This window comes from Rhinopithecus bieti, unplaced genomic scaffold (assembly GCF_001698545.2).
Source record: "Rhinopithecus bieti isolate Rb0 unplaced genomic scaffold, ASM169854v2 scaffold_40838, whole genome shotgun sequence".
Taxonomy (NCBI): Eukaryota; Metazoa; Chordata; class Mammalia; order Primates; family Cercopithecidae; genus Rhinopithecus; species Rhinopithecus bieti.
The window spans coordinates 175,335-190,692 of NW_016816809.1; the positions used below are offsets into that span (position 1 = coordinate 175,335).

Consider the following 15,358-nt stretch of genomic DNA (forward strand, 5'->3'; position numbering starts at 1 on the left):
GCTTTCCTAACACAAGAGAGAAAACATTTGAAAGTAACAAATCAGGGGAACCTTTGTATGGGAAGTCAGTACTTAATGTAACTCAGAGATCACACAGAGGAGAAGAAGTCTATGGGTGTGAGCAATGTGGAAAACCATTCTATGAAAAGTCAAAGCTAACCAAACATCAAAGAATCCATACAGGGGAGAAACCCTATGAATGTAATGAATGTGAAAAATGTTTTTCTAGGAAATCTTCCCTCACTTTACATCAGAGAGTCCACACAGGAGAGAAACCCTATAAATGTAAGGAATGTGGGAAATGCTTTTCTAGGAATTCACACCTCATATTACATCAGAGAACTCACACAGGAGAGAAACCCTATAAATGTAAGGAATGTAGAAAAAGTTTCTATCATAAGTCATATCTTACAGTACATCAGAGAATTCACATGGGAGAAACCCTACGAATGTAATCAATGTGGAAAAACCTTCATAAGCAACTCTGTCCTCACAATACATCATAAAACACACACAGGTGAGAAACCCTGTGAATGTAACGAATGTGGGAAATCTTTCTCTAGGAGTTCATATCGTATAATACATCAGAGAACTCACACAGACGAGAAACCCTATGAATGTAAGATATGTGGCAAAACCTTTTGCCACAAGTCTGATGTCACTAAACATCAGAAGACTCAAATAGGGGGAAAACTCTCTGAATGTATTCAGTGTGGGAAAACTTTTAGTTGTAACTCAGGCCTAAAAGTACATCAGAGAACACATACAAAGGAGAAACCCTATGAATGTACTGAGTGTGGGAAATCCTTCTCTGAGAAATCAGTCCTCACAGTACATCAGAGAATACACACAGGAGAAAAACCTTATAAATGTAATGAATGTGGAAAAACCTTCTACAATAAATCAGACCTAACTAAACATCAGAGAACACACGTAGGTAAGAAGCCCTATAAATGTAAGGAATGTGGGAAATTCTTCTCTAGGAATTCATACCTTACAATACACTAGAGGATGCATACAGGAGACAAACCCTATGTGTGTAAAAAATGTGGGAAAAGCTTCTACCATAAGGCAGACTATACAGTACATAAGAGAACACACAGAGGGGAGAAATCTTATTACTGTAATGAATGTGGGAAAACCTTTATTTGCAACTCAGTCCTCAACTCCCATCAGAGAAAACACACGAGGGAGAAGCCCTATGGGTGTAATGAGTGTGGGAAGTCCTTCTCTGAGAAATCAGTCCTTACTGTACATCAGAGAATACACACAGGGGAAAAACCTTATAAATGTAATGAATGTGGGAAGTCCTATCATAAGTCAGATCTCACTAAACATCAGAGAACACACACAAGGGAGAAACCCTATGAATGTAGTCAGTGTGGGAAAAGCTTCAGTTGCAGCTTAGGTCTCAAAGTACATCAGAGAAGACACACAAGGGAGAAACCCTATGGATGTAAGCAGTGTGGGGAAACCCTCTGAGAAATAAACTCTCATAGCACATCCAAGGATACACATGGGAAAAAGCTTATAAATGTAGAAATGAGAAATCTTTCTCAAGCAATTCGTACCTCAAAATACTTAGGAGAAATCAAATAGGACATGACCCCTGTGAATGTAAAGAACTTGGCAAACCTTTTACCATAAGTCATCTTCCAAAGTAAATAAGAGAATAAGCATAGGGGAAATTCCTAATAATGTAATGAATGTTTGAAAATCTGCTGTAAGAGACAACTACAAAGTAACTGAATACATGTAGAAGAAACACTACTAATCCATGTAGGGAATATGGGGAAATATTTTGCTATAATTTGGAATTTATTAAACAAAGAACTTCCATAGGAAGTAATCTAATGACTCACGTGGATATATGAAAATGTTCTTCCAGAGAATGACCATTAATAAAAATAAGATAAACCACATCTAGAAAAAACTGTCAACATTCTGTGGGTTTTTTTTTCTTTTGACAACTTTATGCACAAGTTTTACTCATTGTATATTAAAGAAATAATAGGGAAGATATTCAAAGAATGCAGCAAATGTAGTTGAGTCTATATCAAGAAATGTCATTTTACTAAGCAAGATAATTCATATTGAGTTAAAGTCATAACAGATATTTTGAATGTGAAGACATTAACAACTATTCAGACTTTATTATGTCTGAAGATTGTGTTAAAGGAAATGTATCAGTTTAGGAAATAATGAATAGAAATTTTCTTCTAGATACAATATTATCCTGAAAGTCATGTTTTAAAAAAATCGGTCATGTTTTGTTCTGACCCCAAATTTTTAAATAGACATGTAATTGTAAACAGAATTCTATACAAATAATAACTGTAGAGTATGAAGATTTTTTTAAAGCACAAATAAATTGAATAACCTTTTCAGTCTCTGAGTCCACTTTTGGGGAAAGAGTGTTACCCCATGGCCCTTTCTATCATGAGCATCTCCTGTCCTTGATTAGTCTTCCCTCCAACTATACTGTTACCTCTGCATTTTCTGCCTAATGGACCTACCCTTAGGGGAGCTCAGGATGGACCACCCTCTTACCAGAACGTACATTGGGGCCAACCAGAGGCAGTGGGATATAGGTTGTCCTTGAGGCTGCATCTGCCCCTCTTCCTAGGTGCAGAGACTGGAAGCCACATTAAGTGTGTGTACAAAGCTAGAGGACCACCTAGAACCTCTAGCCCATGTGAGTTTGGTCTCCAATTCAGAGCCACAGGAAGCTCAGTATAGCTTACTTTTTTTAATCCAAGCCTATTGACTCAATTTTAGTGAACCCTTTTAGGTGGGCTGGTGTAGTTGTAGTGAAATATTTCATAACATAACCATCAGTGTACTTATTGCAGCTTGGAAGTAAAGTATTGCAAAAGTAGTTGAAGTATCTGCATGTCATTCCCAAATTTCTTTAACTTCCTATAACCTTTACCACCTTTAAGCCTTATTTTAAACTTGGTTTTTATTGATACCATGTCTCATTACTTTCATTCTTTATTTCCATATATACACATGTACTATTGTGGATGTACAATAACATATTTTGTTGTTTTGCAAGTATTTGCAAAAGGTAAAGTTATTCAGCTTTTGTCTTCAAATGCATGGTTTTGACCTTTTTACCTGCTGATATGTTTAGCTTTACTTATTTTAATAAAGTATAATAAATAACTTTGTGTAACTATAAAACATTGTCTATTTTCCTGCTTATGAAATTTCAAAATTTTGTTTCACTTTTAAAACAATGTATGATAATTTTTATAAATCAACTTAAGTATAAACATGGTAAAAGATATCCTGTTTTGCCAATTTTATGAGTGATGTGGTTTGGGGCTCTGTGTCCCTACCCAGATCTCATCTTGAATTGTAATCCCCATGTATTGAAGGAAGGACCTGATAAGAGGTGATTGCATCATGGGAGTGGTTTCCCCTGTGCTGTTCTCATGATAGTGAGGGAGTTCTCAAAAGATCTGATATTTTCAAAAACATCAGTTTCCCCTGCACTCACTTGCTGTCTCCTGCCATCTTGTTAAGAAGGTGCCTGCTTTCACCTTCCACCATGATTGTAAGTCTCCTGAGGCCTCCCCAGTCACTCTGAACTGTGAGTAATTAAACTTCTTTTGTGTATAAATTACCTAGTCTCAAGTAGTATCTTTATAGCAGTGAGAACACACTAATACAATGAGTTTTTACAACAGTATACCCTCATGTAGTAACTACCACACTTAAGATACAGAGCAGAATCTACAAAGAACTTAAATTTACAAGAAAAAAACAACCCATCAAAAAATGGGCAAAGGATATGAACAGACACTTCTCAAAAGAAGACATTTATGCAGCCAACAGACACATCAAAAAATGCTTATCATCACTGGTCATCAGAGAAATGCAAATCAAAACCACAATGAGATACTATCTCACACCAGTTAGAATGACGATCATTAAAAAGTCAGGAAACAACAGATGCTGGAGAGGATGTGGAGAAATAGGAATGCGTTTACACTGTTGATGGGAGTGTAAACTAGCTCAACTACTGTGGAAGACAGTGTGGCAATCCTTAAGGATCTAGTACTGGAAATACCATTTGACCCAGTGATCCCATTTCTGGGTATATACCCAAAGGATTATAAATCATGCTACTATAAAGACACATGCACACGTATGTTTATTGCGGCACTATTCCCAATATCAAAGATTTGGAACCGACCCAAATGTTCATCAATGAACCCCACAGGCAGTCTAAAGCCTCCTGCATTCCTAAAGTTATGGGTTTCTTCTTGATGGACTTTCCATCAGGTGTTTTTGCAGTTTTGGAAATCCTAAAGATTCCTACAATCTTATTTTTTTAACAAAATGTTTTCTCTATTTTGTTCCTTAACTGGAACACTTTCCAGAAGAAGACATACTTGTGGCCAAAAAGCATGTGAAAAAATGCTCAATATCACTAATCATTAGAAAAAAAAAATCAGAACCACAATGAAATACCATCTCACAATAGTCTAAATGGCTGTTATTAAAAGTCAAAAGCTAACATGCCAGTAAGGTTGTGGAGAAAAGGGAACACCTATATACTGCTGATGGGAATGTAAATTAGTTCAATTATTGTGGAAAACAGTGTGGCAATTTCTAAAAGAAATTAAAACAGAATTACCATTTGATCCAGTAATCCCATTATTGGATGTCTACCCAAAGGAATAGAAATCATTCTACCTTAAGGACACAGGCTGTCACCCCTGTTATTAAATATAGTATTGGAAGTTCTAGCGAGGGCAATCAGAAAAGAGAAAGATATAAAGGGCCTCTAACTTGGAAAGGAAGAAATCAAATTATCCTTGTTTGCAGGTGATATGATCTTATATTTGGAAAAACCTAAGGACTCCACCAAAAAACTGACAGGATTAAAAAATTCAGTAAAGTTGCTGGATAGAAAATCAGTAGCATTTCTAGATGCCAACAGTGAACAATCTGCAAAAGAAATTTAAAAGGTAATCCAATTTACAATAGCCACAGATAAAATTAAGTACCTAGGAATTATCAAAGGAAGTGAAGAATCTCTGTAATGAAAACTATAAAACACTGATGAAGTTGAAGAGGACACCAAAAATTGGAAAAATATCCCATGTTCATGGATTAGAAGAATCAATATTGTTAAAATGTCCATACTACTTAAAGCAATCTACAGATTCAGTGCAATTCCTATCAAAATACCAATTACCTTCTTCGTAGAAATAGGAAAAACAGCCAGGCGCAGTGGCTCACGCCTGTAATCCCAGCACTTTGGGAGGCCAAGGTGGGTGGATCACCTGAGGTCAGGAGTTTGAGACCAGCCTGGCCAATATGGTGAAACCCCGTCTCTATTAAAAATATAAAAATTAGCTGGATGTGATGGTGGGCCCCTGTAATCCCAGCTACTGGGGAGGATGAGGCAGGAGAATCACTTGAACCCAGGAGGCAGAGGTTGCAGTGAGCCGAGATCACACCACTGCACTCCAGCCTGGGAGACAGGGTGAGACTGTCTCAAGAAAAAAAAAGAAAAGAAAAAATAATCTTTAAATTTATATGGAGCCACAAAAGACCCGGAACAGCCAAAGCTACTCTAAGCAAAAAGAACAAAACCAGAGGAATCACATTACTTGACTTCAAATTATATTACAGAGGTATAGCAACTGAAACAACATGGTACTGGTATTAAAACACTTAAGCCAGTAAAACAGAATAGAGAACCCAGAAGCAAATCCACACATCTACAGTGAACTCATTTTTGACAAAGATGCCAAGAATGTATACTGGGGGAAAGACAGTCTCTTCACAAATAGTGCTGGGTAAACTGGATATTCATATGCAAATAATGAAACTAGACCCTTATCTCTCATCACGTACAAAAACAGATCAAAGTGGATAAAAGACTTAAATCTAACACCTCAAACTGTGAAACTACTACAAGAAAACATTGGGGAAAATCTCCATGATGTTAATCTGGGCAAAGACTTCTTAAGCAATACCCCACAAGCACAGCAACCAAACCAAACATGGACAAATGGGACCACATCAAGTTTAAAAGCTTCTGCATAGCAAAACATACAATCAACAAAGTGAAAAGACAACCCACAGAATTATAGACAATATTTGCAAACTACCCCTCTGACACAGGATTAATAACCAGAAAATAGGCCCGGCATGGTGGCTCATGCCTGTAATCCCAGCACTTTGGGAGGCCGATGCAGGCGGATCACAAGGTCAGGAGTTCGAGACCAGTCTGGCTAATATAGTGAAACCCTGTCTCTACTAAAAATGCAAAAATTAGCCTGGCGTGGTGGTGGATGCCTGTAGTCCCAGCTACTCGGGAGGCTGTGGCAGGAGAATTGCTTGAACCCAGGAGGCAGAGGTTGCAGTGAGCTGAGATCATGCACTGTACTGTAGCCTGGACCAGAAAGCAAGCCTCTGTCTGAAAAAAAAACAAAAACAAAAAACAAAAAACAAAAAAACAGAAAATATATGGATCTCAACTCTATAAGAAAAAAAAAATCTAATAATCCAATCAAAAATGGGCAAATGAGTTGAATAGACATTTATCAAAAGAAGACATACAAATGGCAAACAGGCTTACAAAAAGGTGCTCAACATCATCATCAAATAAATGCAAATCAAAACTACAATGAGATATCTCACCCCAGTTAAAATGGCTTATATCCAAAAGTCAGGCAATAACAAATGCCGGCAACAATGTGGAGAAGAGAACTCTCATACACTCTTGGTGGGAATGTAAATTAGTACCACTATGGAGAACAGTCTGGATGTTCCTTAAAAAACTAAAAATGGACCTACCATATGATCCAGCAATTGCACTTCTGGATGTATACTCAAAAAAAGGAAATTAGTATGTCAAAGAGATATCTGCACCCCTGTGTTTGTTGCAGCACTGTTCACAGTAACCAAGATTTGGAAACAACCTAAGTGTCCCTCAACAGATGAATGGATAAAGAAAGTGTGTTACATATATACCCAATGAAGTACTATTTATCCATTAAAAAAATGAGGCCCAGTCATTTGCAACAACGTGGATGTAACTGGAGATCATTATGTTAAGTTACTTATGGTGTACATGAGATGTTTTGAAATAAGCCATGCACAGAAAGACAATCATCACATGTTCTCACTTATTTGTGGGCTCTAAAAGTCAAAACGATTGATCTCATGGAGATAGAGAGTAGAAGGATGCTTACCAGAGGCTTGGAAGGGCAGTGGCGGGGGACTAGGGGGTAAGGGAGGTGGGGATAGTTAATGGGCCCAAAAAATAGAATGAGGCCAGGCCTGGTGGCTAACGCCTGTAATCCCAGCACTTCAGGAGGCTGAGGTGGGCAGATCACGAGGTCAGGAGTTCGAGACCAGCCTGGCCAATATAGCGAAATCCCATCTCCACTAAAAATATAAAAATTAGCGGGGAGTGGGGCACGCGCCTATAGTCCCAGCTACTCAGGAGGCTGAGGCAGAAGAATCGCTTGAACCTGGTAGGCTGAGGTTGCAGTGAGCCGAGATCAGGCCACTGCACTCCAGCCTGTGCAACAGAGTAAGACTCTGTCTCAAAAAAAAAAAAAAAAAAAAAAAAAAAAATGAATAAGCCCTACTATTTGATAGTACAATTGGGTGACTATAGTCAATAATAAATTGTACATTTTAAAATAACTTAGAGTGTATTGGATTGTATGCAACTCAACAGATAAATGCTTGAGGGGATAGATCCCTCATTTCCCCAGATGTTCTTATTTCACATTGCATGCCTGTATCAAAACATCTCATGTACACCATAAGTATACACACCTACTATGCACTCACAAAAATTAAAGAAATTTTTTAAAACTTAAAAACTATACATGCATGCATATGTTCATTGCAGCACTATTCACAATAGCAAAGATGTGGAATCAAACTCCCATGTATGGTAGACTGGATAAAGAAAATGTGGCAATATACACTATGGAATATTACACAACCACAAAGAAGAAAAAGATCATATCCTTTGTAGCAACATGGATGGAACTGAAGACCATTATTCTAAGCAAACTAATGCAGAAACAGAAAAGCAAATACCGCATGCTCTGATAAGTGGGAGCTAAACATTGAGTACATATGGACACAAAAGGTAAGTATCGGCACCAGGGACTACTTGAGGGTGGAGGATGCGATGAGGGTGAGGGTAGAAAAACTACCTATAGCCTGACGCAGTGGCTCACACCTATAATCCCAGCACTTTGGGAGGCTGAGGCAGGCGAATCACTTGAAGTCAGGAGTCAGAGATCAGCCTGGCCAATATGGTGAAACCCCATCTCTAGTAAAAATACAAAACTTAGCCTGGTGTGGTGGCACATGCCTGTAATCCCATCTACTCGGGAGGCTGAGGCCTGAGAATCACTTGAACTGGGAGGTGGAGGTTGCAGTGAGTGAAGATTGTGCCACTGCATTCCAGCCTGGGGTGACAGAGTAAGACTCCATCTCAAAAAAAAAAAAAAAGAAAGAAAAACTACCTGTGAAGTACTTATTACCTGGGTGAGAAAATAATCTGTACAGCAAACCCCTGCAACATGAAATTTACCTATGTAACAAACCTGTACATGTACCTCTGAACCTAAAATAAAAGGTTAAGAAAGGAACGTGGTATATATTAATCCAGTTATATCAATAATCACTTTAAATATGAATCGTCTAAATACAGCAATTTAAGGAACTATCAGAGTGGATCATAAAACAATTATAAGAAGCCCACATTATATAGGAAGACAGATAAATTGAAAGTAAAGAGACGGAGCAAGATATACCATGCCAATATTAATCATAAGAAAGCTAGAGTAAGTATATTAATTTCAGTCAGAGTAGACTTTAGAACAAGGAAAACTATCAGGGATAAATGAGGGGCATTACACAATGATAAAGGGTTCAACTGTCCAAGAAGACATAACAATCTTGAATGTGTATGCACCTAACAAGAGAGTGTCAAAATACATGAGGCAAAAACTGTTAAGAACTACAAGGAGAAAGACAAATTCACTATTATCATTGGAGACTTCAGCACTCTTTCATCAGTAATTGATCCAGGAGACAGAAAAACAGTAAGAGTGTAGTTGAACTAACCAATTTACATTTGCAGCATATTTCATGTAACAACAGCAAAATACACATTCTTCTCAAGCTCACATGGCATATTCACCAGGATAGATCACATTCTCAACCGTAAAATATACAACAAACTTAAAAGGATAAACATCCAAATATGGTTTCACAACACAATGGAATTAAACTAAAAATCAATAGCAAAAAGATAGGAAATCCTAAAGTATTTGGTGATTAAGTAAGACACTTCTGGTCAGTATCACTAATCATCAAAGAAGTACAAATTGAAACCATAATTAGATATTGTCTCATACCTTTTAGGATTACTAAGATTAAAAAAAGGTAGCATGTTTTGGCAAGGATGTGGAGAAACTGTAACTGTTTTTCACTGTTGGTGGGACTGTAAAATGGTGCAGCTACCATGGAAAACAATATGGAGGTTACTAAAACAATTTAAAATAGAACTACTATATGATTCAGCAGTTCCACTTCTGGGTATGTATCCTAAAAATTGAAATTAAGATCTCAAAGAGATATTTGCACTCCCATGTTCATTGCAGCATTATTCACAATAGCCAAGATGTAGAATCAGCCTAAATGTCCATTGACAGATAAATTTTTAAAATATGGTATATACATAAAATGGAATGCTATTGAGCCTTAAATAAAGGTATTCTGCCATATACAACAACATGGATGAATTGTAAGGACTTTACACTAAGTGAAATAAGCCAGTTACAGAAGGACAAATAGGGCATGATTTCAGTTATATTGAGGTACAGGAAGTCTTCCCTTAACATCATTGACAGGTACTTGGAAAATGTAACATTAAGCTAAAGGGCATATAACAAAGCCAGTTTTTTTCCCCCCATCAACATTGTAGGGGAACAACTATTCAAGAACCTTCTGTACCTCGGTTCACTTAAAGTCACAGTTCCAAGAACCTATCAATGACGTTGAAGACTTACTGTATCTAAAATAGTCAAATTCATAGAATCAAAGAGTTGAATGTTTTTTGTCAGGGTTTGGGGATACGGAGGAATGAGGAGATGCTATGCAGCAGGTTCCAGGTATGCAAGACGATTAAATCCTAGAGCTCTCCTGTGCAACATTGTGTCTACAGTTAGCAATACTGTATTGTACACTTAAAAAATCGTTGGCTGGGCGCGGTGGCTCACACCTGTAATCCCAGCACTTTGGGAGGCCGAGGTGGGCAGATCATGAGGTCAGGAGTTCAAAACCAGACTGACCAACATGGTGAATCCCCGTCTCTACTAAAACTACAAAAATTACTCAGGCATGGTGGTGCTTGCCTATAATCCTAGCTACTCGGGAGGCTGAGACAGAAGAATCGCTTGAACCCAGGAGGCGGAGGTTGCAGTGAGCCTAGATCACGCCACTGCACTCCAGCCTGGGTGACTGAGCAAGACTTCATCTCAAAAAAAAAAAAAAAGTTAACAGGGTATAGATCATGTTAAATGTTCTTACCACAATAAAAAGGTGTGTAAAAGAAATATACTTTACATTCTCTTACATATATCTTACAATAACTAAGTTCATATATGCCACTGAAATTAAAATTTCGGCTGGACACAGTGGTTCATGCCTGTAACCCCAGCACTTTGGGAGGCTGAGACAGGTGGATCACCTGAGGTCTGAAGTTCGAGACCAGCCTGGCCAACATGATGAAACCCCATCTCTATTAAAAATACAAAAAATTAGCCAGGTGTGGTGGCAGGCACCTGTAATTCCAGCTACTCAGGAGGCTGAGGCAGGAGAATCCCTCCAACCCAGGAGGCAGAGGTTGCAGTGAGCTGAGACTGTGCCATTGCTCTCCAGCCTGGGCAACAAGAACAAAACTCCATCTCAAAAAAAGGAATAATTCATGAAGTAAAAAATAATAAAAATAAGAACAACAGACTTCTAAATAATATATGGATTAAAGAATGTCTTATGAGAAATTCAAAACTATATTGAATTAAGTGAAAATACAACCTATCAAAATGTGTGGAGTAACCAAAGATAATGTTATATTCTTTGCTTTAAAGTCGTGTACATCTTAAATAAATCGAGAAGAAAAAAACCCTTTCATATTTACCCAAACATGTACTGTTTCTGATGCTCTTTGTTAGTTCTTTAAAATCTGAGTCTCTTTCTAATATCATTTCTTTTCATCTATAAGAACTTTCTTTAGTGTTTTGTATAGTGAAGATCTGCTGGATATAAATTTTCTGTTTTCCTTTATCTGAAACGTCTGTTTTAGTCTTCATTCTTTAGGGATACTTTTATTGGCTATATAATTCTAGATCAACCTTTTATTCTTTTAGAACTAAAATACGTTTTCCACTGTCTTCTACCTACAATTTAAATGTCCCCCCCTTTTTTTTCAGTTTAACTCTCATATTTTAGTTTTGAGTTTCTTCATATTCATTCATCTTGTTTGGGATTAAATATTATTTTGTACAATTTTTTCTCTCCTCTTCTAGAACTCTAATTCCGTATAAATTTAGACCTTTTGGTTGGTTCCAGAGTTAAATGTTCTATTTTTTAATTGTTTCTTTCTATCTCTTCTTTACATTGGGCATTTTCTGTTGATTGTGCTTCAAATTTACTTACTCTTTGCTTTGCCATTTCTATTATAGTATTAAATTTATTAAGTGAATTTTATATTTTATATTTTCTGTTCTAAAATTTCCAAATGGGACCACAAAACTCATCCCAAGAAGTAGATTTTCTAGAATTGTCTTCTAAGTCCCAGCCTAGGATGACTGTCCCATTTTACTGGGACTAAAAGCTTTTCCAAGACTCAGGACTTTCAGTGCTAAAACCGGGGAAGTTTTGACAAACTGGGCAGAGTTGAGTACCCTAAGTATGACACACATATGGCTATCTTGCCCACCTATTTAAAGTGTGATATTCAGTGGCTTTTAGGGTATTTACAGAGTTGTGCAACCAAACCATTATCTAATTCCAGAACATTTTCACCGCCCAAAAAAGAAACCCCTACCTATTAACAGTTACTCCTCATTCCCTCTGCCTCTGGACCCTGGCAACCACTAATCGATTATATTTTCTGTCTCTATGGATTTGCCTACTCTGAGTATTTCATATAAATGAATCATACAGTATGTGGGCCTTTATGTCTGGCTTCCTCACTAGCTTAATGTCCTCAGGGCTTACCCATGTTGTAGCATGTGTCAGTACTTCATTACGTGTTACTGCTGAATGATATTCTATTGTATGAATATGCCACATTTTCTTTATCCACTCAACAGCTGATGAATGTTTGGATTGGCCTCAGTTTTGACCATAATCAATAATGCTGCTAATAACATTGGATCTATTTATTTATTTACTTATTTATTTATTTTTTGAGACAGAGTCTCGCTCTGTCACTGGAGTGCAGTGGTGTGATCTCAGCTCACTGCAAGTTCCACCTCCCAGGTTCATGCCATTCTCCTGCCTCAGCCTCCCAAGTAGCTGGGACTACAGGCGCCCGCCACCACGCTCGGCTAATTTTTTGTATTTTAGTAGAGTCAGGGTTTCACCATGTTAGCCAGGGTGGTCTCAATCTCCTGACCTCATGATCCACCCGCCTCAGCCTCCCAAAGTGCTGGGATTACAGGCATGAGCTACTGCACCCAGCCAGATCTGTTTACTTTTAATTCATCAGACTCTGTTTTGCCCTAAAGAGGTTACTGTGAACTCCCATATGTCTATAACAAATTTCCAGAAACAAAGAAAGCTACTGCCACTGCCAGATGCTCAGCCTGACAGCAAAATACTGTCACTGACACTCGATATGATACCAGCCCTCTGCCTCTCAGGAATGAAGCTCTAGGTTATTATAACAAGCAAGCTACCTAGATCAGTTGATATGCTAGAAAATGGCAAGCCGAATCTAGAAAGGTTAGCCTGGGCCTCTCCAGCAAGACCCCATCTCTACAAAAAATTTTAAAAAATTAGCCAGGAGCTGTGGTGTGTTCCTGTAGTCCCACATACTTGGGAGGCTGAGGTGGGAGGATCTCTTGAGCTCAAGGAGTTGAAGGTTGCAGAGGTTAATGTGTATACTGCATCCTGAAGGAGCACACACAGATCCTGCAGGATATCATCTCCTGCTGATGAGCATCTTAGTCATCTCAGGCTGCTATAGCAAGTTACCATAGACTGGGTGGCTTAAACAACAATTTATTTCCCACAGATCTGGAGGCTGGGAAGTCCAAGAGCAAGGTGTTGGTAGATCAGATGTCTGCTGAGAGTCCACTGCCTTCATAGGTGGCCTTCTTGCTGTGACCTCATATGGTAGAAGGGGCAAGGGAGCTCTCTGGAGCCTCTGTTATAAAAGCACTAATCCCATTTGTGAAGGCTACACCTTGCCTTCCAAAGACTCCATCTCTAAATATCATCAATTGGGGATTAGTAACTTGGCCGGGGTTTGAAGAAGTCTTTCCAATCTTCTATTATGAAAGCATCTTTTGGATGATGGAGCCGTGGGCTCAATGTTGTCCTTCTTTTGCTTTGAAATGGGTCCAGTGGTTAAGAAAATATAAATGGCAAGAGGGATGTTCCAAGATGGCTGTATAGGAACACATCCAGCCTCCAGCTCCCAGTGTGAGTGACACAGAAGACAGGTGATTTCTGCATTTCCAACTGAGATACCAGGTTCATGTCACTGGGGCATGTCGGACAGTGGGGCAGGACAGTTGTGTGCATCCCGCCAAAGCAAGGCGAGGCATCACCTGACCTGGGAAGCACAAGGATGAAGGGAATTCCCTTTCTTAGCCAAGGAAAATCAAGTCACTCCTGCACTAATACTGTGCTTTTCCAAGGGTCTTAGCAAATGGCACACCAGGAGATTATATCCCGCACCTGGGTCAGAGAGTCCCACACCCACAGAGCATCCCTCATTGCTAGCACAGCAGTCTGAGATCTAACTGCAAGGCTGCAGTGAGGCTGGGGAGGGTCGCCCACCATTGCTGAGGCTTCAGTAGGTAAACAAAGAAGCAGGGAAGATTGAACTGGGTGAAGCCCAGTGCAGCTCAAGGAGGCCTGCCTGCCTCTGTAGACTCCACCTCTGGGGACAGGGCATAGCCAAACAAAAGGCAGCAGAAACCTCTGCAGATGTAAATGTCCCTGTCTGACAGCTTTGAAGAGAGTAGTGATTCTCCCAGCACGGAGTTTGAGATGTGGGAACAGACAGACTACCTGCTCAAGTGGGTCCCAGACCCCTGAGTAGCCTAACTGGGAGATACCCCAACTAGGGGCAGACTGACACCTCACACCTCATACAGCTGGGTACCCCTCTGAGACGAAGCTTCCAGAGGAACCATCAGGCAGCAACAACTGCTGTTCAGCAATATTCACACTTCTGCAGCCTCTGCTGCTGATACCCAGGCAAATAGGGTCTAGAGTGGACCTCAAGCAAACTCCAACAGATGTGCAGCTGAGGGTCCTGACTGTTAGAAGGAAAACTAACAAACAGAAAGGAAATCCACACCAAAACCCCATCTGTACATCACCACCATCAAAGACCAAAGGTAAATAAAACCACAAAGATGGGGAAAAGACAGTGCAGAAAAGCTGAAAATTCTAAAAATCAGAGCACCTCTCCCCCTCAAAAGGAACGCAGGTCCTCACCAGCAACAGAACAAAGTTGGATGGAGAATGACTTTGATGAGTTGAGAGAAGAATGCTTCAGATGTTCAAACTTCTCTGAGCTAAAGGAAGAAGTTCGAACCCATTGCAAAGAAGCTAAAACCTTGAAAAAAGATTTGATGAATGGCTAACTAGAATAAACGATGTAGAGAAGTCCATAAATGGCCTGACAGAGCTGAAAGACATGACATGAGAACTATGTGACAAATGCACAAGCTTCAGTAACCAACTCGATCAACTGGAAGAAAGGCTATCAGTGATTGAAGATCAAATGAATGAAATGAAGTGAGAAGAGAAGTTTAGAGAAAAAAGTAATAAGAAATGAACAAAGCCTCAAGAAATATGGGATTATGTGAAAAGACCAAATCTATGTCTGATTGGTGTACCTGAAAGTGACGGGGAGAATGGAACCAAGTAGGAAAACACTCTGCAGGATATTATCCAGGAGAACTTCCCTAACCTAGCAAGGCAGACCAACATTCAAATTCAGGAAATACAGAGAATGCCACAAAGATATTCCTCGAGAAGAACAACTTCAAGACACATAATTGTCAGATTCACCAAAGTTGAAATGAAGGGAAAAATGTTAAGGGCAGCCAGA

The 15,358-nt window shown here is 39.0% G+C and overlaps 2 protein-coding genes across 3 annotated transcripts in view; both read left to right on the plus strand.

The window, feature by feature from the left end:
* LOC108517363 (zinc finger protein 37A-like) overlaps nt 1-15,358 on the plus strand; it is a 67,649-nt gene that overhangs the window by 35,758 nt on the left and 16,533 nt on the right. The gene's annotated exons all lie outside the window — the stretch shown is intronic.
* On the plus strand, nt 99-3,165 carry LOC108517361 (zinc finger protein OZF-like). Its single transcript, XM_017855238.1, is given in 2 exon segments — nt 99-1,353; nt 1,355-3,165. Coding segments are annotated over 2 exon segments (1,212 nt in total). The 5' UTR covers nt 99-195; the 3' UTR covers nt 1,409-3,165.